This window comes from Gallus gallus, chromosome 21 (assembly GCF_016699485.2).
Source record: "Gallus gallus isolate bGalGal1 chromosome 21, bGalGal1.mat.broiler.GRCg7b, whole genome shotgun sequence".
NCBI lineage: Eukaryota > Metazoa > Chordata > Aves > Galliformes > Phasianidae > Gallus > Gallus gallus.
The window spans coordinates 5,736,974-5,758,320 of NC_052552.1; the positions used below are offsets into that span (position 1 = coordinate 5,736,974).

Genomic DNA, 21,347 nt, shown 5'->3' on the forward strand with positions numbered 1-21,347 from the left:
ACCCACTGCTGCTAAGCCAAGGGCTGCTTTTTGGCCAGCTGTGTGCCTTTGGGTGTCCTGACACAGACTTCAAAGCACCCTGCATCGCGCTGAGAAGCAGCCCACGCTCACCACCTCGTTAAAGGTGTATGGATTCCCACGCTCCCGTGTCTACCACTGAGCACCTGTGCTGGTAACAAAGCCTCTACAGATCATTAAATACAGATGGCTGCTACAAGCAGGGCCTTGTGCGGTTGTCAGGGAGCATCACTCAGTCTTTGGCACTGAGGGGCAGGGTTAGTGAGCATGGTGGGGATGTGTTGGTGGCTGGACTGGATGATATTAGTGATCTTTTCCAACCTTAATGCTTCCATGATTCCCAGGCCCCAGAGAGCATCCACGAAGTCCCAATCCTCTGGAATAAACTGCCACCCCCAAAGCCCGTGTGCTGCTCTTCTCAAGCTTCCCACACCGCTGTCCTGCTGCCAGCCCCTGCCAGGCACTCATTATTCCAGCCCATGCTCAGGCTCCCCAGCTTACATCACCGTGGGCACTGGCATTGCTCTGTGCTCAGCTGCACGGCCCCCAGCTCCAACCCTACTCCCCACAGCTGCTCCCTGCAGCAGGAGGAAGCACAAAGACAAGGGCTGGCTGTGCGCACCGCTCCATCTGCAGCCCCCAGCAATAGTGTGCACACTGTGCTCCTGGACTAACCCCAACACTCTCTCCTAAAGGCCCCTCTCCAGAGCCTCCCCCATAAGCTGCTAGTCCAATCCTGAGGAGGAGGAGGGCAGTTTCCTTCTCACTGTTCACATGGAATGCTTGCTTGCCAGCAGCCAAAGCAGCAGAGTGTGCTGAGGGGACCTGGTTGTGTGAACAGCAGAATGAAAGGTAACTTGGAAATGCAAACCTATGGCATGTTGGTCTCTTCTCTTGGGTAACACTGATAAGATGAAAGGTGATGGCCTCAAGTTGCACCAGGGGAGGTTCAAGTTGGACATTAGGAACTCTTTCTTCTCAGAAGAAGCGGTGACACATTGGCACAGCTGCCCAGAGAGGTGGTGGGGTCACTGTCCCTGGAGGTGCTCAAGAACCACGAAGATGTGGCACTGAGGGATGTGGTCAGTGGGTATGGTGGGTTGGGTTGTGATCTTAGTGGTCTCTTCCAAATTTAATGACTCTGTGCTGCCAGTCCTTCTTGCCAACCACAGAACAGCCAATTCACTCCCACTTCTTTCACTCCAACATAAATAGCACAATTAAGGTTAAAAGAACGCACTGCAAGTTCTCCTCCATGCTCTGGTCTTCCAGGAAGAGGAGGTACAGGCAGAAGGCCCTGCACATGAGTGTCAGCCAGATGGGTTGGAATGCCTCACGCTGATGGATCTCAAGGTCTTGCCTTTTCAGTGCCATAATTATTGACCTCAAGAACTGCCAGATTCGCACCAAGAAGGCTGTAAGGACTACCACCCGTGGTGGGAACACAGCACCCATGGCATTTCAGTCACATATGGTTCTTCAGCAGTCTTCCACATACCAGCATGAAAGAGGGATGAGCAATCGCAGAATCACAGATTGGCTTGGGTTGGAAGGAACCTTAAAGATCACCCTGTTCCAACCCTGTGGGATGGCTGCCCCCCACCAGCTCAGGCTGCACATGGCCATGGGCACCTCCAGGGATGGGGCACTCACACTTCTCCAGACAGCAGTGCCAGGGCCTCACTGCCCTCTGAGTGAAGGAGCAAAGACATACCCATTGCCATGCACATACCATTGCAGCTCTGTGCACTGAGCTGAGCTAAGAGACACAGCCTCTTACTTCTGCCAATGTGTGGGGCTGGGTTTTTGTCCTGACAAGCTGGGTGGAAGTAACTGCAGCAAAGCCTGCTCTACTGTCACCCACGGAAATGTCAGTCCTGCATAGGAGGGGCTCACCAAGGTGCTTGTAGGGGGCTCTCAGCAGCCCAGAAGGTTGGATCTCAGCAGGCATACATCTTTCTTACTCCCCCTTCTTCTCTCTCCCTGAAGCGTATGCAGATTGCTGCTCTCCTCCCATGGAAACCCGGTGTTTCTGGAATTAGATTAATTAGCACCACTTTTGCATCTTCTCAGGATTATTGGAATCTGGAAGTGGAAATGTAAAACCCACAGACTGGAAAGGCTTTCAGTGCTGCAGCTGCCGGCTCCCGGGCAGGACCTGGGTGAACACAAGGCTTTCAGAACAGTGGGAAAACTTCCTGAGGGGAGATGAGAGGGGATGCCTCTGTGCCTGAGCAGCACGTCAGCAGATCCCCTGCCGGTACAAGGGCTTAAAGCTTGCTGCCAGCTGCAGCAGCCATGCAGAAACTCACATTAAATGCTACCACAGCTCAGTGAGCACAGTCCTGCAGACTGTTAGCAGAGGAAGGGGCCAGCTCTCAGAATAAGCAAACAGGCTTTAATGACACATTAATCTCAGGGAGAATCCAGGATGCTTTCTAACGCAGGCAGGAGCCACAACAAAGAGCTGTTAGTCCCTGAGCAGTGGAGGGAAATGCTGCTGCCAGCAAAGCCATGCCTACAGGATGCAGATGGCGGCCACTGCCACAGACCTGAGAGCAGCGCTGCCTCTTCTCCCTCCCAGCACAGACCCACAGAAATGTCACTATTTCCAGCACAGGCACAGCTCAGCGAGAGGCAGACCCAAGCCACAACCCTATTCTCCCTCCGCCATCAGGAGCTGAGGGGATACCAGCCATGTGAGCTGCAGGAGCTCCAGACTGCATAGGGCAACCATGCAGCCCAAAGGCTACCAGGGAACTGCCACCTAGCAGATGATCTGAGTGCTTCAGGTGATGGCTCCCCATTCCTTACTGCATCCCACACCTCTCATCCACAAGCTGATATGTTACCTGTGTTAATTGCAGGACCGACTCCTGCAGTTCCAGCACTGAAACAAAAATACAGGGAGGATTTATGGCTCGACAACAGATTTTTCTAGCTTCCCTGCTGCAAGTCACATCACCTGCTTCTGAAGGGCTTGTATATTGTGAGCTGAAACCCAACCTTCCATCCCTTTGTGATATGCCTCATCTCAAAGCCTTCCGGCACCCACAGGCAACCACAATCTGCTCTTGTGATTGTCAGGGACTCAGCTCTGCTACCCCACGCTGGAGCAGAACTGCATGTGGCCCTTTGGGAAGCAGACCTGGTTGGCTGAGGAAGGGAGCAAACTCAGTGCAGCCATTGCCCAGATGAGTCAGAGGAGTGGAAATGCAGCATGGAGCTGGTGGGGATGTAGGCAGGTGGTGCACACACAGAATGGTTTGGCCTCACGTGTGCAAGATTTGGATCCAGAAGGAACGTTCTCCCCTACAACGCACTGCTGTATGAGAGAAGAGAGAAGTACAAGAAACAGCAGGAGGTCTGTAAAGGAAATGGCATCACAGTCTTAACCTGTCTCTGCCACTTGCAGAGCAGCTCCTTGTTACTGGAATCTAAGTAAGGTCAATATCACATCCACAGAAACGTGTGCTACGAGCCCTGCATCACTGCTGGGTAACCCCCCCACCCAGTTGGTTCTGTGCAGCAGACTTACAGGAACAAAGCTTCTTACTTTCAATTTAAGCAGTGCCACAGGGGACGAAATGTTCACCTGCAGACGAGTGTTGCTCCTCGTTGTCATAGGGCGGTGTTTTACAGCTCCCTGTGATGTTGCTGTGTTTCCACCCATGCCCTGTGCACAATTATCAGACACACAGTGGAGTTCAAGGCACTGAGAAGTGCTCAGTGGGTCCCTGCAAAGCCACAGTTTGCAATGCCTGGGCCTTCAGTTTGGGACCTGTAAGTGCTGGCAGCGTGCACAGGAACGAGCGGCTCCCTGCACGCCCTGAGAACCAGCCCAAGCTTTCCAGCAAAAGAGATTTAGCTTTCAAAACAAGCTGTTGTCTGTATTGTCCACACTCACCAGCCTCCGTTTAAATGGAGCCCACTGTTTTATTGAGTCACTTTCACGCTCTCGTGGGCCTGTCTGCCTCTCCATTTCAACTCAGCCATAAAAATTGGCCAGGCTCAGTGCCTGAGCTGTTGGTTGGAGCGCAGACGGGAGGGGTGCAGGGCACGGTGGAGGGGAAAAGTGAGGACAGCGTTTGCCCAATTTGATTTACAAGCAGGAGGCAGAGCTGCGCTGCGCTCACAGTGCAACTTCGGGCCATATTCCATCTGAGTCTGCAGCCCCGTCTTTTGCAGGAATTCATTTGCCTTGTTAAAAAGGGGAACAAAAAGACAAACGATTCAATTCGAGGAATCAAGCGTGCTGCGTGTTCAGCAGGACCCAACCAGCACAGAGGATTAGGATTGTTTTTTAATTTCTTTTTTTATAAATGGTTTCCACAGACCTTAATACAGCACTCATAAGCAATTCATTCCCAGCTCCTGGTACAAAACAGAGCCAAGAAACAAGTCAACATACAGCACATCCCCCTAGGAGCAAAGAGCGCCTTGCGTTTGTGCATCACACCAGCTTTCATCGGAGACTGCATTAAACCCTCTGCAAACACCTATCAGATCCAATCTCCTCATTCCTCTGGGGAAATAGGGCGGATTATATGCAAGTTTACCAACGAATTAAGCAAGGCTGCACTGTCGAGCTCCAGTTCTGCTGGAATTGAGCCATAAGTTTTGCTGACTTTAACAGAAGCTAAATACAGACCAGGCAAGTCACAACTACTGTTGCTGAATGGCTCCTGGGTTTAACTGCCACTGGGGGAGCAGCAATGTGGGAGCACCCACAGCTCCAGCAAGCACTCACAGACCAGCGCCCAGAAATGAAGTGTCCAAAACTCAGAGCCATTTTTACTGCTGTGACCTTCCAGATCTGCCCAAAATAATTCCTGGCGGAGCAAAAACGGGACCCAATTCCTCCCAGACCGCTGCTCTAACAACCAGATTCCCCAGCGCCTCCCACGCTCTGTATCACGACGCATAAAGGACCTCACACCCAGCACAGGTCAGTTATGCTGACACACAAACTTCCTTCTCTGCTATTGGGTCCAACCCCAACCCGCCCCACCGTGCCCATTGACTACATCCCTCTATACCACATCTCTACAGTCCTTGAACTCCTCCAGGAACAGCGACTCCCCCACCTCCCTGGGCAGCCTGTGCCAGTGCCCAACCACAGGGCAGGATGCTGCCGGCCCTTCTGGCCACCTGGGCACACTGCTGGCTCAGGTTCAGCTGCCTGTCAGCCACCACCACCCCCAGATCCTTTTCTTCCATGCATCTTTCCAGCTCACCCGCGCGGTCATCTCAGCGGGCAGATCCCGGGATCGAAGACACACAGGGGGAGTGAGATCACAGCCACTGAAGCACTAACATCAACAGCCTGAAGTCCAGGCACAAAGTAAATGAAGCTCACCTCTTACTCTCCCATATATAGAAGCCAACAGTCAAGATCAGCGGCAGCTTAAAAACCAGACGACTGCCAGTATGTCTTTCACCCCCCACAAACACATTGGCCTCTCCCCCTCCTCTGCTATTTATGTAACGAGAACTGCCTTCTATTCAGGAGGAGCCGTTCTCTATTAACAGAGCTTGGCAAAGACTGGGAATTAACTGTGCCAGCTTGCAGCCTGCTGCCTTGAGGCAGATGGCAGGGAAAGCATCCCAGCCTTGTTCCCCAAACCGCTTCTCCCAGCGAGCAGAGAGAACTCAAAACAGGAAAAAAGGGTCAGGTGCTGAAGGCTGCAGCCATCTGGGCAGGCAGTCCGACCCCCCGCAGAGGCAGCCTGCAGCAGCCATGGCAGAGAGGCACAAAGCAGGCACAGCACCATAGAACCACAGAATGGTTGGAGTTGGGAGGGACCCTGAAGGCCATCAGGTGCAACCCCCGCACTGAGCAGGGACACCCACAGCTCCATCAGTGCTCAGAGCCCCATTCCCTGACCTCGGGTGTCTGCACCACCTCTCTGGGCAGTCTGTGCAGTGCCTCACCGCCCTTCTAAGTTATTTTTTTCTCTTAAATCCAGTCTAAATCTCCCCTCTTTTAGTTTGAAACCACATCCCCCTGTCCTGTTCCATTCCCCCTTGCCCTATCACCCCCAGCCCTACCCAACATCTATTACATCTTTGCAACTTGCCTTGCCAAACTTTTTTTCAGTATCTGTTTTTAATGCTGTTGTACTCCAGCAATGAATCTCTCCTGTCTTTCAATACTATAGAAGTATGACTCAGAGGCAGCACTGAGATCTCAGAAAACACCTGTCCCAGGGCTGCAGAGGACAGCTATGACAGTGATGGGCAGCAGCACCCCAAGTCATGCTCTGCTGGGTGCTGAACCAGGCTGGGGGTTGGACTGGTGAAACCACAGACTGAGAGGTATGATGGGCTGGGGTCAGCAGGGAGCTGACTTCACCTGCAGCTGGATGAAGCTCTTAACTCTTACGCCGTCCCTGAATTATTCATTAAGGGCCAGACACGGCAATCCATACTCACACTGTGCTTCATCTGTCCTTTAAATTGACTTACATTAGTCTGAGTCACAGGCACCACAGCACTCCTTAACAGCCTCCCTGAATGCAGCGCAGCTATTCATGAGATCAGGTGCTCTGCAGAAGGAATGAGGCAGGATCCAGCCCTTAGAAAAGACATCAGTAAGGCCACAACTCGGAGAGAATTCACCCTGCTAGAGCTGCATCAAGATGAATGAACTTGAGTAAATCTGTGCGAAATCCATCACTTAAAGAGATGGCCTGTTCTGTGGCATCACAGGGGAGACGTGTGCTGGAAACTCATATTTCATTGTTGGGCTCCATCACGAGGTCTGGGAGCGCACTCACAGAGATGCACACACCTCGGGGGCTGTGCTGCCCTGCAGACACAGAGCGGTGAGCAGAGGGAGGCAAAGGGAACATGCAGGTCTCTGTGACAGTGCAAGGAACGAGCAGGCTGCTCGTCACCGAGGGGTAACAGCACTGCGGTGCCGTGCCAGCCCTGGGGCTCCCACTGCCCCAAGCCCCGAGCCCACCCCAAGCAACAGCAGCTGAACTTGCACCACTGACCCTACGGAGAGTCGTGGAGGTTGGAAAAGCCCTCTGAGACCATCCAGCCCAACCCCAACCCACCCCATCGTGCCCACTGCCCACATCCACATCTCCACATGGAACACCTCCAGGGACGGTGACCCCCCCACCTCCTGGATGCAGCGGCACAGAGAAATGAGCCGCCCCCCCACGCAGTGCCATGGGGAGATACAGCGGGGCCCGACTTCTTCGAATGAATTAATCTGTTCAGTGCTCGTTTATGTCAGTGCTGGGTAAGATTAGAGGATTAAACCAACTGTATGCTAAATACTCTGTGCTGAAGAGAGCTGTGCCGGGATTTACTGTGCGTTGGTATGCAGAGATGGCGGTGCCATCGCGCAGCAGGACCTGCTCAAACTTCAGAATTCACAATCACAGCTTATCCAGATTTTCCATACGCCGTCAAGGCATGAACTCCGATCCCTCTCCAGCTTCAGTCAAGCTTACTCACTAAGCACTTGTACCCAACAGGCAAACCCTGCGAGCAGCACTTATCCCCGAGCGCCGGCACCACGAGAGGCTTTCAGACACGCCGTGCTTTTTGGGGACACAGAGCGGTCACTGCACCCCCTGCAGCGCCACGCCGGACCTCAGTGCGCTCCATACAGCTCCACACGCACACATCTCAGCTGAACAGCAGCCCGTTACAAACACTTCTCGTTGACGGTGCAGAAATGACAGATGCAGGAATGAACTCTCCAAGTTGTCTTGGAGCAGAAGCACTTTTTCTTTTGGCCTGACAAAGGCGTCTGTGATGTTTAATTCATTAACGCGTAACAGGCAGAAGATCTGGGGAGGAGCAGCCATGGAAACAGTGGGTATTTAGAGAAACGTTGGCACCCAGCGAAGGTTTGCTCCCCAAACATTTGAAAACTACAGATTTCACCAGCGTGAAATCCCTCATTTCCATCTCTTCCTTAGCATTAAGGCTGGAAAAGACCACTGGGATCCCCGAAGCCAACCCCACGCCACCCCCGCTGACCGCATCCCTCAGAGCCGTATCTCCACGCTCCCTGAGCGCCTCGAGGGACGATGACTCCCCGCCTCCCTGGGCTGCCCGTGCCAATGCATCACCGCTCCTTCAGAGAAGAAACCTTTCCTACTTCCCAAGCTGACGGCACAGGGCAGCCAGGTGCCATCACTCGGCTCCCTGTGACGGTGCCATCACTCCAGCGCTGCACGGAGGCAGCCAGCACGACGAGGGCATCCGTCAGAATAGCTGAGAACGCCGGGATGGTGCCAGAGAGCTAAATGGAGAGGCAGGGACTTTCAGCTTTTTAACACAAGGATGAATTTGGCCCCGTACGTTGCAAACACTGAGTCATAATCTTCCCCACGGCGGGTGGTTGGAACAAGGCTGCTTCCCAAAGGCCAGCCTGGTTCTCACACACTGCACCGTGCTGCACATTGCTCCGGGCCGTCTGTCCTTTAGATTCCCCTGTTTGCATCGAGGTGAGGTGGCTGCAAACACAACAGTGCTTTCTCCTTGAGAATCCCTCTGCTGTGCCAGGGGTGCCCTCCCTTCCTAACAGAGTGCTTCCCATGAGAACACAGCAGGTGCTCGCAGGGGCAGCGGGAAGAAAAAGGGGATGGATGTTTGATTATATTACGCGTTTCTATTCCAGCTTTGTCGTCTCTTTCAGCAGCTCACGTCTGTTCTATTCCAGGCTCAGGGCCCCATCAAACTCTCAGGCTCCAAAGGGGTAAAGAGACCGACAGGATGGCACTAACCTCTGAAGATGCACCCAACGCGATAAAAGAAGCGCAGCCATTGAAACGTCTCCCTTCAATACGGTTATTGTGTTGCTAGGTTTCCATCCAGACACACAGCTGAAAAGAGCAATCAAAGGGAGCTGATGCTGCGGATAATATCTTTATCAACACTTCACAAGGTGGCTGGGCAGGGAGAAGGGTCCCCTGAGCAAAGTTCTACCGGTGAGGAGAGAGAACTCATTTCAAGAGCTCACCCACGTTTTCCTTTGAAAATGTTTAAGAAAACAAACCGACAGCAATAATAAAAAAAAAAAACGGGGCTTTTCTGGCAGCAGCTCCGTGTGCACGTGTGGCTGTGTGGGCACCACGGCTCTGTTTATTCTGCCGTTGGAATCGCAGCAGTCCTCCCTCCCCGAGGCGCAGCTCCCCCATCCCACCTCACAGCACAACGAGGGCACTCAGCCCATTTAAAGGAACCTGCCCGCACATCGCACGAAACCCCAACAGGCGACGCGATCCCCGCAGCTGCACACTGCTGTGTCTGTGCACAGCAGCACGGGATGCCCAGGATGTGCCCGAGGGGCCGCTGCCCCCACCTCGTCCTCCCCCCATCTCTGAGCGTCTCGGCAGCACCCACAGCCCAGCAGCTCCCACCTTCCCAAACACACTTCCCCACATCGCAGCGCTCTGCCCCACAGCCCGGCTCATCTCGGGGACGTGGTGACCGATGGGGGTCAGCGAGGGCTGCCCATCGGACACACAACACCACGGCTGCGTTTTCTCAGGGTTCTCTGTTTTCTTTCTCTTTTTACGCTGGATGACTTTGGAGCGAGCCCGGAACAAAAAGGGCCCCAGAGAGGGCTGCGCATTGGGACAGACCCTGAGCACCGCGGGGCTCCCTCCAAACGACACGGCGTTTTTAGGCAGGAAAAGCCCGGTCAGTACAAAACAGAAAGGCCACCCTGCACCAGGGTGCACCGTACATCTTCTGCACGTTGGACAGCAGCTGCTGGGGGAGGTGGGGTATAAGCGGACGCAGCGACACCCCCGAGCTCACGGGGACGGGGCGGCTCAGCGCTGGCACCCAACTTTTCCCCCCGTAGAGAAGCGCGGCGCCGCGGGCGCAGCTCAATGGGCGCATTGTGGCGGCAGCCTCCCGGGAAACGCTGCTCTCCTTTGTGCACATTCATGAACTCTCCCGTGCTCGCGGGGAGAGAGTTGGCTGAACGCACAGCCGAGGGATTTAGCTGGAAAACAAATAAAATAAAGAAAGAAGGGGGGGGGGGGGGGGGGGGAGGGCTAGGGGGAAAAAAAGTGAACTGAGGAAAAGGAGGAGAAGGGCAGAGGAAGAAAAGGGAAGCGGAGCGACTGCGAGAAGCACCGCCCGCCCCACGGCCCGGGGAGCGGAGCGGACCCCCGGGGACCCCCCCTGCAGAGCCGCGCCGCGCTCCCCCCGCCCCGCACTCACCTCCGCAGCCGCGGAGCCGCTCTCCCCCGCAGCGCTCCCTCCCGCAGCCCTCACCCCGCCGCCGTCTCTCCTCCTTTCCTCTCCTCTCCTCTCTCCTCTCCGCTCCGCCGGGCTCCGAGCGCGGCCCTCCGGGGGAGGTGGGGCGGTTGGCCGTCAGCCCCCGGCGCTGCGCTGCGGTACCGCGCGGTGCTGCGCGGAGCTCAGTGAGCGCTGCCGCCCCTCCGGGCTGCGGGCGGCGCTGCGGCCGCGCTATAAACCCTGCCCCGTGAGCGGCCCCCCCATCCCCACCCCCCGCACCGGCGCCGAGGAGAGCAAACCCCGGCGGAGCGGCTCTGTAGGATGCCCGGAGGGGCGGCCTTCGGGGTGAGGCGATGTCGGGAGGGGGGAGCGCGGTGCGATGCGGCTGTAGGGGCAGCACCCCGAAGTGCCGAGAAGTTGTGCGGGTACCGCTCCGCGTCCCGAGGTCTGGGATGTACCGCGGCTCCCCGGTAACCCCCAGAGAGAAAAACGCGTTCCGAGGCTGAACCGTGCAGCAACAGCCTGGCATTCGATAGGAGGCTTTAAACGGGAGGGGGCAACCTGAAGGCGGTGGAGAAAATCTCTCTTTTTATATATGCTGGCCCCTAACACAGCTGGGAACGTGCACAGCCGGAGGACATTGACTGCAGAGCTCTGCGTGGGCTTTTGGGAGTGCAGTCACAGAACCACAGAATGGTTGGAGTTGGGAGGGACCCTGAAGGCCATCAGGTCCAACCCCTGCGCTGAGCAGGGACACCCACAGCTCCATCAGTGCTCAGAGCCCCATTCCCTGACCTCGGGTGTCTGCACCACCTCTCTGTGCAGTCTGTGCAGTGCCTCACCTCCCTCCTTCCTTATATCCAACCCGGATCTCCCCTCTTTTAGCAGCAATCCATTTCCCTGTCCCATCACCACACACCCTGCTGAAGAATCTGTCCCCTTCTCACAGCCCCTTTAGACACACAGCCCCCTCTCAGCTCTCCCTGCAGCCTTCTCCCCTCCATGCTGCACAGCCCCAGTTCTCAGCCTGTCCTCATGTTCCATCCCTCAGAGCACTTCTGTGGCCCTCCTCTGGATGCACTCCAACAGGTCCACATCTCTCCTGTACTGAGGAGTCCTTGATAAAGACATCCCTGGCTACAGGGGCTTTGCTTTGTGCTGACAGGAGGTCTCTAATGACTGCTGCAAACCACTCTCTTGCATTTATTTATTAGGTTTGGAGAGAGGGAGAGAAGAGCTGAGTCTCAGTTCCCCCATCCTTGCCCTGTTTCATGGAGAGACCATAGGGCAGCGTGGGTACCATTATGTGGGCAAATTGCTCAACAGCTGCTTGATGGGAATGGCTTTTAACCAGGCTGTATTACAGAGCTGACCTGGGGGTGTTCTGCCCAATATTTGTGCTTATTTGACTGTGCTTTGGATATCTCCCACCCCACTTTTTAGGCAGATTTGCCCATTACATAACCAATAGGGCATAGCACAGTACAAAGTGTCCATCACTGAGTGTCTGCCGGTGCCGCCGTCATCGTGTTCCTTCTGATGCATCACCCAACGTGCACAGGAAGCCAGGCAGACAAAGCCAGACCATCATCTTCCTTGTAGGCTCCAAGGAATACAAATTTAATGAGGCTCCTGGAGTAAAATTGCATTCCACCAGCTTAGTGCATTTCTGCCAGTGATGGAGGTTTCTGCAGAGGAGGTGATGCTGATGGGTTAGCAGTTTTGTTGGAAACTGCCAGCGTACAGTAAGGGGAAAAATCACTTTTCTAACTCTGGCAGTGATGTGAGGGACAGGAATCAATCAATCACACAGCAGAGCCAGCAAAGAGCAGGGAGGGAGCAGCATGGGCACACAGACAGTAACACAGCTCCTGCTCCCCTTGCAAAACCACAGCATCACTAAGGTTGGACAAGACCTCGAAGGTCATCAGCCCAACCTCAACCACCCCACCATGCCCACTGACCACATCTCCATGGATCCCGAACACCTCCAGGGATGGGGATGGGGACTCCACCACCTCCCTGGGCAGCCAATGCATTACCCAAGAGTGCAGATCTGTGTGCCTGCCTTCACACTGCCTTCCCCTCCCCTCAGTGCTCAGAGCATCGGTCCCAACCACGACCATTTCCTTGTTGATGTGCTCAGCAAAACAACTCGAGTTGCTAATATGAATAAACAGTTCACTACCAGCTTACATCAGCCACACTGAATGTGTTTTACTCAGACACACGTAAGAACTGCACGTGAGCAGCAGTATCTGTGCACATAAACACAAACTGTACCAAACTGTAGATGCATTTCTTGCTCATTTCTCACCTACTGGGGTTGGGAAATGGAAGGCAAACATCTTCCCCTGTATTTACGCTTTCTGACCTTCTCATTCCTTCAGTACTGCCTTCCACACCAACATCAGCCACCGCCACCATCCCATGTGCTTATATTTATGACCCCTCTTTGAAATTCCGACTGCTCATCTGCGCAGAATAAAACTACCCAGGCAATCCTTCCTGCTCAGGTGCTCATTACTAAAGCGTTAAATAATGCCAGGCAGGCTCTCTCAGGCCTTGTAAATTTTATCTGGGGGCTTTCAGCTTCCACAAGGTCTATCACTGCCTGATTGCACGAAGGCTCTCCGCTTTGGGCCTGAGTGCGGCCATACAGCACGGAGGGCTGGGCAGTAACCCAACTCCAAACCCCTATCAGAGGAACACCCACATGCATCAGTACAGGTCAGGGGCTGAGCTGCAGGAAAGGAGCTCTGTCGAAAAGGTGTCCTGGTGGCCAATAGGGTGACCACACGCCAGCAGTGTGCCCTGGTGGCCAAGAGGCCAATGGGACCCCAGGGTGCATCGCACAGAGCGTGGCCAGCAGGGCGAGGGAGGTTCTCCTCCCTTCTGCTCTGCCCTGGGGAGGCCACATCCGGAGCACTGGGCCCAGTGCTGGGCTGCCCAGTTCAAGGCAGGCAGGGAACTGCTGGGGAGAGCCCGGGAAGGGCTGTGGAGAGATGGGGGCCTGGAGCATCTCCTGTGTGAGGAAAGGCTGAGAGCCCTGGGGCTGTTCAGTGTGGGGAGGAGAAGGCTGAGAGGGGATCTGAGCAATGTGTATAAATATCTAAAGGGTGGGCATCAAGTCAATGGGGTCAGGCTCTTTTCTGTCCTCTCTGAAGTTGTGCCACTCGTTTCCTGGTGCCTTCCTGCCACAGGGCTGGGACCCTTCTTCCCCACCTTTCCTAACCCACACATCCTGCTGGACGGACCATTAGGGGAAGTGCATTTCCTGTCCATTCACAGAACTGACGGAGCCACATCACTGTTTCTGTGGGCCACGTGTTTACAAACCTCAGCTCCAAACCCAACAACAAAACGGCTCCTGGCTGCTGCTGGGTCAGACCTGCACTAGAGCTGCCAGCCGAATATTTCGTACACGAGCACTCAAAAATTATGTTCAGTATCTCCCAGATGCAGAAACAATCCCTTCCCCTCCGAGCACAGCGGTGAGGGCACACAGCCAGACAGCCCCCTCTGTTATTGGGTAACACCTCCTGTATATTTCACGAGAGCCAGATGGCACCATCTGAACAGCAGTGAGCCCGGAGCCTGCAGCCACAGCAGCCAGAGGGAAGAGTGCCCCGGTCATGCACGGCAGTGCTGGGGCTGGGGGCTCAGCTGCAGGCTGGAAGTTGCTCTGTTTAATGGAGTTTAAGGCTTGCAGACTGTATTAGTACCCCACAGCTTGCATCTGAACCATGCGAGCATCCTCACTCCAACATCTCTGCCCCCCATGCACCGAGTGTGGCAGGTCAGGGTGCTGTGCCTCCTGTGCTCGCCTTCTGCCAGAGCCTCGAAGCCCCAGGATGCCAGGAATATTCACAACACAAACATTAGCAATAAGCATTGCACAATTTGGACAAAAATATATTGTAGGCAGATGAGAATGAGAATCTTTACTCCGGGGCTCTGGGAACTACTGAATAGCATTTTCCTGAGCTGGAAGTGGTGGTTTGAAAATGCAAATCAGCCTTGGGTTTTTGAGAGACATTGAGAAAAAAGACCCATGCAGCAAAGCTTTATTGTCTGGTAATGAATGCGGGATTTGCAGAGCTGCTTCATGCCCGTGAATGCACAGTGGGTGCAGGCCAGGAGCTGGAGAAGACCCGAGGCTGGTCCCCAGCCAGCTCTGCCACTGCCTGTGAGCTGCCCTGAAGATGACATCCTTTCTTTCAGCTCAGTGCCCTCATCCAAGGATGTAGGGAGGGAAAGGGACGGTGCCAAATCTATGCTCCTGGTGACGTTACACATTACAGGTTATTCCAAGGTGGGAGCCAGCAGAATTAATGTAGCAGGTGTCTTCCTCCAGGGACCAATGAACTGAGATCGTGCTGCCCTGTTCTAAATGGTCTTTCTCCGGTGGATGCTGTTCAAAATTTGGTATTGCTACTGCTATTCCTATTGCTCTTCCTATTGCTATTCCTAATGCTGTTTCTATTGCTATTCCTATTGCTCTGTTCCTATTGCTATCCTATTACTATTTCTGTTCCCACTGCTATTCCTATCTCTATTCCTGTCCACATTCCTATTCTTATCCCTATCCCTACCCCTATTCCTATTCCCATTCCCATTTCCTATTCCTATTCCCATTCCCATTCCTAATCCTATTCCCATTTCCTATTCCTATTCCTATTCCCATTCCTATTCTGGCCCATCCTTGGCATTTATGTCACTCTTTTATTTTGCTATAGAGCTGCTTTCCTCCTTGAGCCCCAGAATATGTAGAGCCCCTCCTCAACTGCTCAACTTTCCTTCTTCACATCTACCTGTGGAGCATCAAAAGAGGATGACAGAATCAAAATAAACCATTCACTCACTGAATTGAGGGTGCACACCCTCTATCCCTTTGGAAACACCACGAGATGCTACGTGTCTCTTCAGCTACGGGAGAGCCAAGGGAGCTTGCAGAAGTGGGCGAAGCAAAAATTTCCACAAAACAGAAAGGAAAAAATAAATGAAGGCAAAGTGTTTGCTCACAAAATTCCTAGAGAACAAAAACACTCCCAGGAAGGCTGTAGGTCAGAAATGATTCTTGGAAAGCAAAAGCTTTCTCTCCTGGTGTAAATCACCACCAGCAGTATGTGGGAAACGTTCCAGCAAACGAACCCAGCGCACATTCTGGTCTAATGATTAATGCAAGAGAAGGTGTCACTCCAATTCTGCTCACTGGGATCAGGTATCCTTCCTGTTAATGTTAATGTCACTCCTCTGGAATAAAAAAATTAAGCGCTGGGGGAATACAAGCCAACTTCATAGGTGCTATAAATCAATGCCATTCAGTCCCAGGAGTTGGACTCAGTGATCCTTATGGGTCCCTTCCAACTTGGGGTATTCTATGACAAAGGAAGATATGTGCCCTTTGGGAGGCGTGGCTGGAGCAGCGCCTCTGGTAATGGCATTTGGTGGCGTGCCCCTATTTACAAACACAAACAGCCAACACGCGGCGAGAGGGAAAAGCTGAACCGTAGATAAACCCAGACGGGTAGATTGATAAAATATTTGTCAGCAAGGAACAGACAGCGTGGAAAACAGGAAGATGGAGAGAGAGATTTAGGGCTGAACTTAATACTTTTGTGATTTATTTGCATTAAGCTCAGGCAGTGTGTGTGGCTTGGGTTTTACTTGTTTATTTTGCTTCCCGCACTGCCTTTGGTACTGGCAGAGAATTATTTTGTTGACGTTTCCGTCCATGGGAGCTTTTGGAAATGTATTGTCCCTGGGGAGGAATGAGGAGAGTTTCGTACAGTTCTGTCAAAGTTTTGCAAACCCTGAAACTCTGAAGACAAAGAGACACGAAGCCGCCTGCATCTCCTCCCTACAGCAAAACCCAGCTTTGCCTCCTCACAGCCAGAAGACCAAAAGCTACCAGCAGCCTCTGACTGTGCTCCACATGAGGACATTCTGCAAATTATGGAAACGCTGTCCATCCGGCCTTCCTGCAACAGATGGCAAAGCAGTCAGAATGGCCGCAGACGGTGGGTGGTGTGGATGTGTTTACTTTAATAAAGCCCAGAGATTAAAGGTCCACCAGTGCCCATCAGCAGTCTGTTACATTCATTCATTTATAATTATTTCCCATTTTTCCCTGCAGTTACATTTTAGAAATGTTGTTACTTGGATCCCTAAAACCATCCAATGTAACTGATGTGGTTGCCTCCAAGCAGGGTATCCAGGATCTCTCCCACTGTCCCCTTTGCAATCCAAGCCCTGGCATCAATCCATGGGACACTGAGCCCCTTCCAGCCCTCAGAGGCAAAACTCTCAGGAGCAAAGCAGCTGAGGGCATCAAAAATGGTAGAGCAGAAGAGGACAGATGGAGGACAGCACTGGTACCCATAATCTCTGCTGAAGATTTTGCGCAAGATGGATAGAGAAGTTGCAAGGTGAGAACCTTCTTATGTCTAGCATGAAACTCTAGGGAAAAAGTTAGGGAAGGAAAAGAAGAAAATTAAAGTAGGAGCTTGCAGGGAGAAGCAAGAGGCTGAGGGATAGAGCTCTCCATCACTGTGACTCCACAACTGGGTGACAGACAGACAGAGCGTCACTGCCTGCTGCTGTGGCTGTGATTTACGACCACTCTTTGCTGCTCTTTGAGCCAAGAGCGGTTCCAGCCCACCTGTGACCTTCTCTGCCCTGAGCCCAGCTCCCCAAATACTCCCTATTTCCAAGTGGCTTCTGCAGAGATTCTCACTCTCTGCTTCTGTAATGAGTTGCACAGCACGATACAGAATTAGCAGAATCTAAGTTATTAATTGTCTACAACAATTAGCCAGGACACCTGGGCCTTGAGGCACCTTGGTTACGTGTGGGAGCCAATTACAGTCTCATACATATTCATGCCGCTTCATCCACAAACAGTGCGAGCTGCTTCCCCAACTCTCCACATCTCCTTTCCTCCAACGCACATCCAGCCCACCCTGAGCCATGAAGGAACAATAGCTTCCTTTCCTTTCACATTTCACTGAAATCAAATATTTGCTGTGGCTGTAATTGATGTAATGGAAATGCAGAACTAGCACATTTGACAAGCAAGATCAGAAGCGGCCCTGGCCAAGCCTTACAAGAGGAGATGGAGAGATGCTGCTGGATCTTGCTTGCTGCAGTCACCTGCTGTCAACATACCACAATGTATAGACTCATAAGGCTTGGAAAAGGCCCCTAAGATCACCTAGGCCAACCATCAACCCATCCCCACCATGCCTACCAACCATGTCATAGAATCATAGATTAAGGTTGGAGACTTGATGCCTCTAAGAGCATCAAGTCCAACCATCATCCCAGTACCACCATGCGCACTACCACACCTTACATCATCCAACTGAGTCTGATGAAAGATATGCCTCACATTCAACCATCTTAACTACACCCAAGACCACAGCTTCTAAAGTATTTGCCCTCATGGTGTAGGTCAGCATATTGCCAGTGAACGTGATGGTGTTACACCAGTTTATACCCACTGAGGAGCTCAAAAGCAAGTGCTTTGTGAGACATTGGGGTGCTTATCCAACGAATCATAGAATCGTTTGAGTTGGAAGGAAGCCTTAAAGGTCATCAGGTCCAACCCCCCTGCACTGAGCAGGGACACCCACAGCTCCATCAGTGCTCAGAGCCCTTCCAGCCTGACCTTGGGTGTCTGCAGGGATGGGGCACCCATCACCTCTCTGGGCAATCTGTTCCAATGGTTTCTGTATTTTCGAGTTTCTTCATAAGTCATCTCTGATTCTATGTTTCATGAAGGGGAAGCTCTGGAAACATCACCTTACACCTTTGCAGCACCTGGTAAGTCACATAACGCCTGCACGTGTCTGGTTCTTCACCGCTGCCCAGAATTTGCTCTGAGGTTGCATCCATAAATACCCATCTGCTTTGCGCCTAGGAACATGGCAATTCTATGACCATACCACTGAAGTGGTATTCTCAGGCATGTAAGTCTGATTTTTGGGTGTTCCTGTGCAGAGTCAGGAGTTGGACTTGATGATCCTTATGGGTCCCTTCCAACCTGGGATATTCAGTGATTCTGTGCCTTCCCCACCGTGGTGTCAGAGCCCAGCCAAGCAGGGCCATGTGGCCCCTGAGAGCCCACTGATCCATCAGAGTGCTCATTTAATATCTCTTTCGCAGTAGCTATCCGGGAACTAAAATACTGAATCTACAACCTGCTCTCCAGATTTATTATCCCGAAGGCTGTTATGACTTTTGTGGGTTATAGAGTGCAAAATAACATTAGGAACACGTTATTTATCTGACACTGGAGTGAGTTCTCCTCTTCCACAGCCACCACTGTTTGCTGTGGAAATAAATCCCTGCTCTGTGTTTAGGAAACAAAGCTATTTCTGTCACACAGAAGCCCAGCTGAAGCCTTTGAAATAATCTGATTTTAATATTGCTAATGTTTGCTTTTTATTTTTGTGCACCCAAACAGCTTTCTGAAGGGGCCTGATTGATTTTGCTCTTCCAATCAGTTTTAATCATATACTTCATGGGCTGGGATGAGGCTGGCCGCAATTTTCAGAAGCGACTTATGATTCAGGCTGCTTTGCTTCCATTATGGACACCACCTCAGTAGAAATCAATAGCAAATTAAACCACTGTCAGCAGTGGCCAATGAAAGAGTGACTGTGGGCTGGGAGAGGGACAGAGTTTGTATTTTTCAAAATTAAAGAGAAATCGAACAGAAAAAAAAGCAGTGGCCATGTTGTGAAGGTACTGGCTTACACAGAATGCACTTCAGCATCCTGCATCACACTTAGCCTGTGACTGGGACACAGCATTGGCCACGTCTGGGAAGTGAGCACCAATGTAGTACACTGCACGGCCTGGCTCTCCCCCATTACTCCTGCTTTATGCCACCTGACACCAACCCAAAGAATATTAAGGTTGAAAAGACCACTGAGATCACCAAGTCCAGCCCCAACCCACCCCACCATGCCCACTAACCATGTACCTAAGCACCCCATCTCCATGGCTCTTGAACACCACCAGTGGCAGTGAGTCCATCACCCCCCAGGCAGCCTGTCCTACAGATTTTAGGTTTCCCCATGTGCTCTTTAACATCTGCTTTGTTTCCCTAGAAACCCCTGTTGGACAGCAGAGTGATTCAAACAGGCCACAACAATGCCTGTCAATCTCAGTATCTCAAATTATGGGCTAGCTTTATACAGAGCTCCCCCGTACATCGTGATCCGTGGCTGGTAAAGGCACGCATTTTAACTCTCAACAACTCAATTTAACCTCTCAGCTCTCTGCTGCTGTCTTTCTTCACCCTCGTCTGCTTCCTAGACTGTCATTTTCCCTTTTCTACTGTGGGGATTCTGCCTGCTAGGAAAACTTCACAGAAGGGAAAACAAACAGATCAGTATATTCAATGTTATGCTTTCTGTTTAGAAGTTTGTTTCTCTTTCTTCCTCCATTGCATCAGTATTAACATTTTGATTCATAAGCAAAATAAATAAAGACTATAAATACACTTTTTCTTCTTTTTAAATCATAAAGCTCAAAGTTAGGGTTCCCACAGCAACTGTAATTCAACCTTTATGTGCACATACATTAAAAGCAAGGAAATTACCACCCAAGGCAGCAATTGAATATGCGTGAGGGGATTACATTACTGACAGCGGAAGGACTGCGAAAGGTTGAAATCCCACTGATGTGAAACATTTCAGCTCTTCTGTGACAAGATGTCAAAAAAAAAAAAAGAAAAGATACCAGAGATCTTGATCTCCATCGACAGAAATGGGATTCAGCTTCGCAGCAAGCAGTACTGTTTGAGAGAGCTGATGTTACCTTTACTTGTGAATTCCACTGGACTCAAAGATGTTAAGGCACTCCAGAGCCAACGATGGTACCAATGAGCCTGCCACGTGTCTCTGTCACTGTATGGAGCTGATGGGTGACCCAGAACCACGTGTGGTCGGAGGGTCTGACAGAAAGGTCCTGGAACAGAGCGTGTGCCCACAGAGCTGGAATATTTATTAGGGGATCTACTGCATTCACACACAACATCCATCATCCTTCCATCTATTCCAAGCCTATATAGAATCACAGCTGGGTTGGAAAGGGTTTTAAAGATCACTGAGTTCCAGGCCCCTGCTGTGGGTTGGTGTCCCCCATCAGCCCCAGGCTGCCCAGGGCTCATCCACAGCCCGGGGCACCTCCAGGGGTGGAGCAACCACAGCTCTGGGCAGTGCCAGGGCTTCACCGCTCTTTGAATGAAGAATTTCCTCCTAATATCTAACCAGGGTCCTGGGGACACAGATGAAAGATGGGCAGCCTCTATGGACAGGAGATCTCAGCCTCTCCAGCAGCTCTCCTGTGCCCTGCCTGCCACAGCAGCCAGTCACTACAGGGAAATGTTTTAAGCACAAACTGCATCCTAGGGGACTCTGGCTAAGTTATTCTAATTATTTGTACAATAAGATGAAAGAGGGATGTGTTCCCATTTCAAAAAGGCTTTAGCCTGTGCTGATGCTCCTTTGTGAGGCCTGAGAGCTGAGAACTAATTAGTCCTAAATAATACTCCTGACAAAAGCACAGCAAGGAAGCAGAAAAGACACACACATGCCAAGCCAAACAACGTCCTTTCAAATGGAAGATCAAATAGGCACCACCACTTCAGAAGGCCAAAGATGCCCAGAGCAACTGGTTGGTATTTACCTTAAACAGAAAGAAACGATAAGAAGGGCTGCAGGGCTGTATCTCCTGAAACCTCCCTGGGCCTTTCCCATAGGGAAGGGGTTTCCCTTACATTCAGCACAGATGCTCTCATCACCATTTGCTGTCATTATCCATTGGATGTATTTTTAACAGGCTTCACAGCCAGCTCTTTTAAATAAACATGAAGGCAGTGGCTTAGGAGAATACAGCTGGAGCTTGCAGAGCATGCCATTTGATGCATCGCGTGATGCAGGAGATGGTGTGTGATCTTACAATTAAAGGATGTATCACAGCCTGGCCCAGAAGGATTAACACAACTTTTGCTTTCATGTTTTCTGACTGTGCAGGGTAGTGCTGGGTGCCTCATTCACTCCTGCACAGCTCCTTCTACCACCAGTGCTGCAAAG

General features: G+C 52.0%; 1 protein-coding gene across 12 annotated transcripts in view; it reads right to left on the reverse strand.

Annotated features, from left to right (window-relative positions):
* DISP3 (dispatched RND transporter family member 3) overlaps positions 1-21,347 on the reverse strand; it is a 117,532-nt gene that overhangs the window by 27,573 nt on the left and 68,612 nt on the right. The window contains exons 1-2 of one of the 12 annotated variants that reach the window (XM_046903171.1): positions 10,222-10,449; positions 5,378-10,000 (exon numbers count right to left, since the gene is read on the reverse strand). The exons of 8 other annotated variants lie outside the window; for them this stretch is intronic. Coding sequence is in view for 1 of the 4 variants with exons in the window: in XM_015296922.4 (XP_015152408.2) it covers positions 5,256-5,267 (12 nt within the window). In the remaining 3 variants the exon portion in view is untranslated. Of the gene's footprint in view, positions 1-1,914; positions 4,997-5,255; positions 10,001-10,221; positions 10,450-21,347 lie in introns of those variants that run through there. 3 more of the 12 variants (NM_001199176.2, XM_015296922.4, XM_015296928.4) reach the window with 3 other exon arrangements.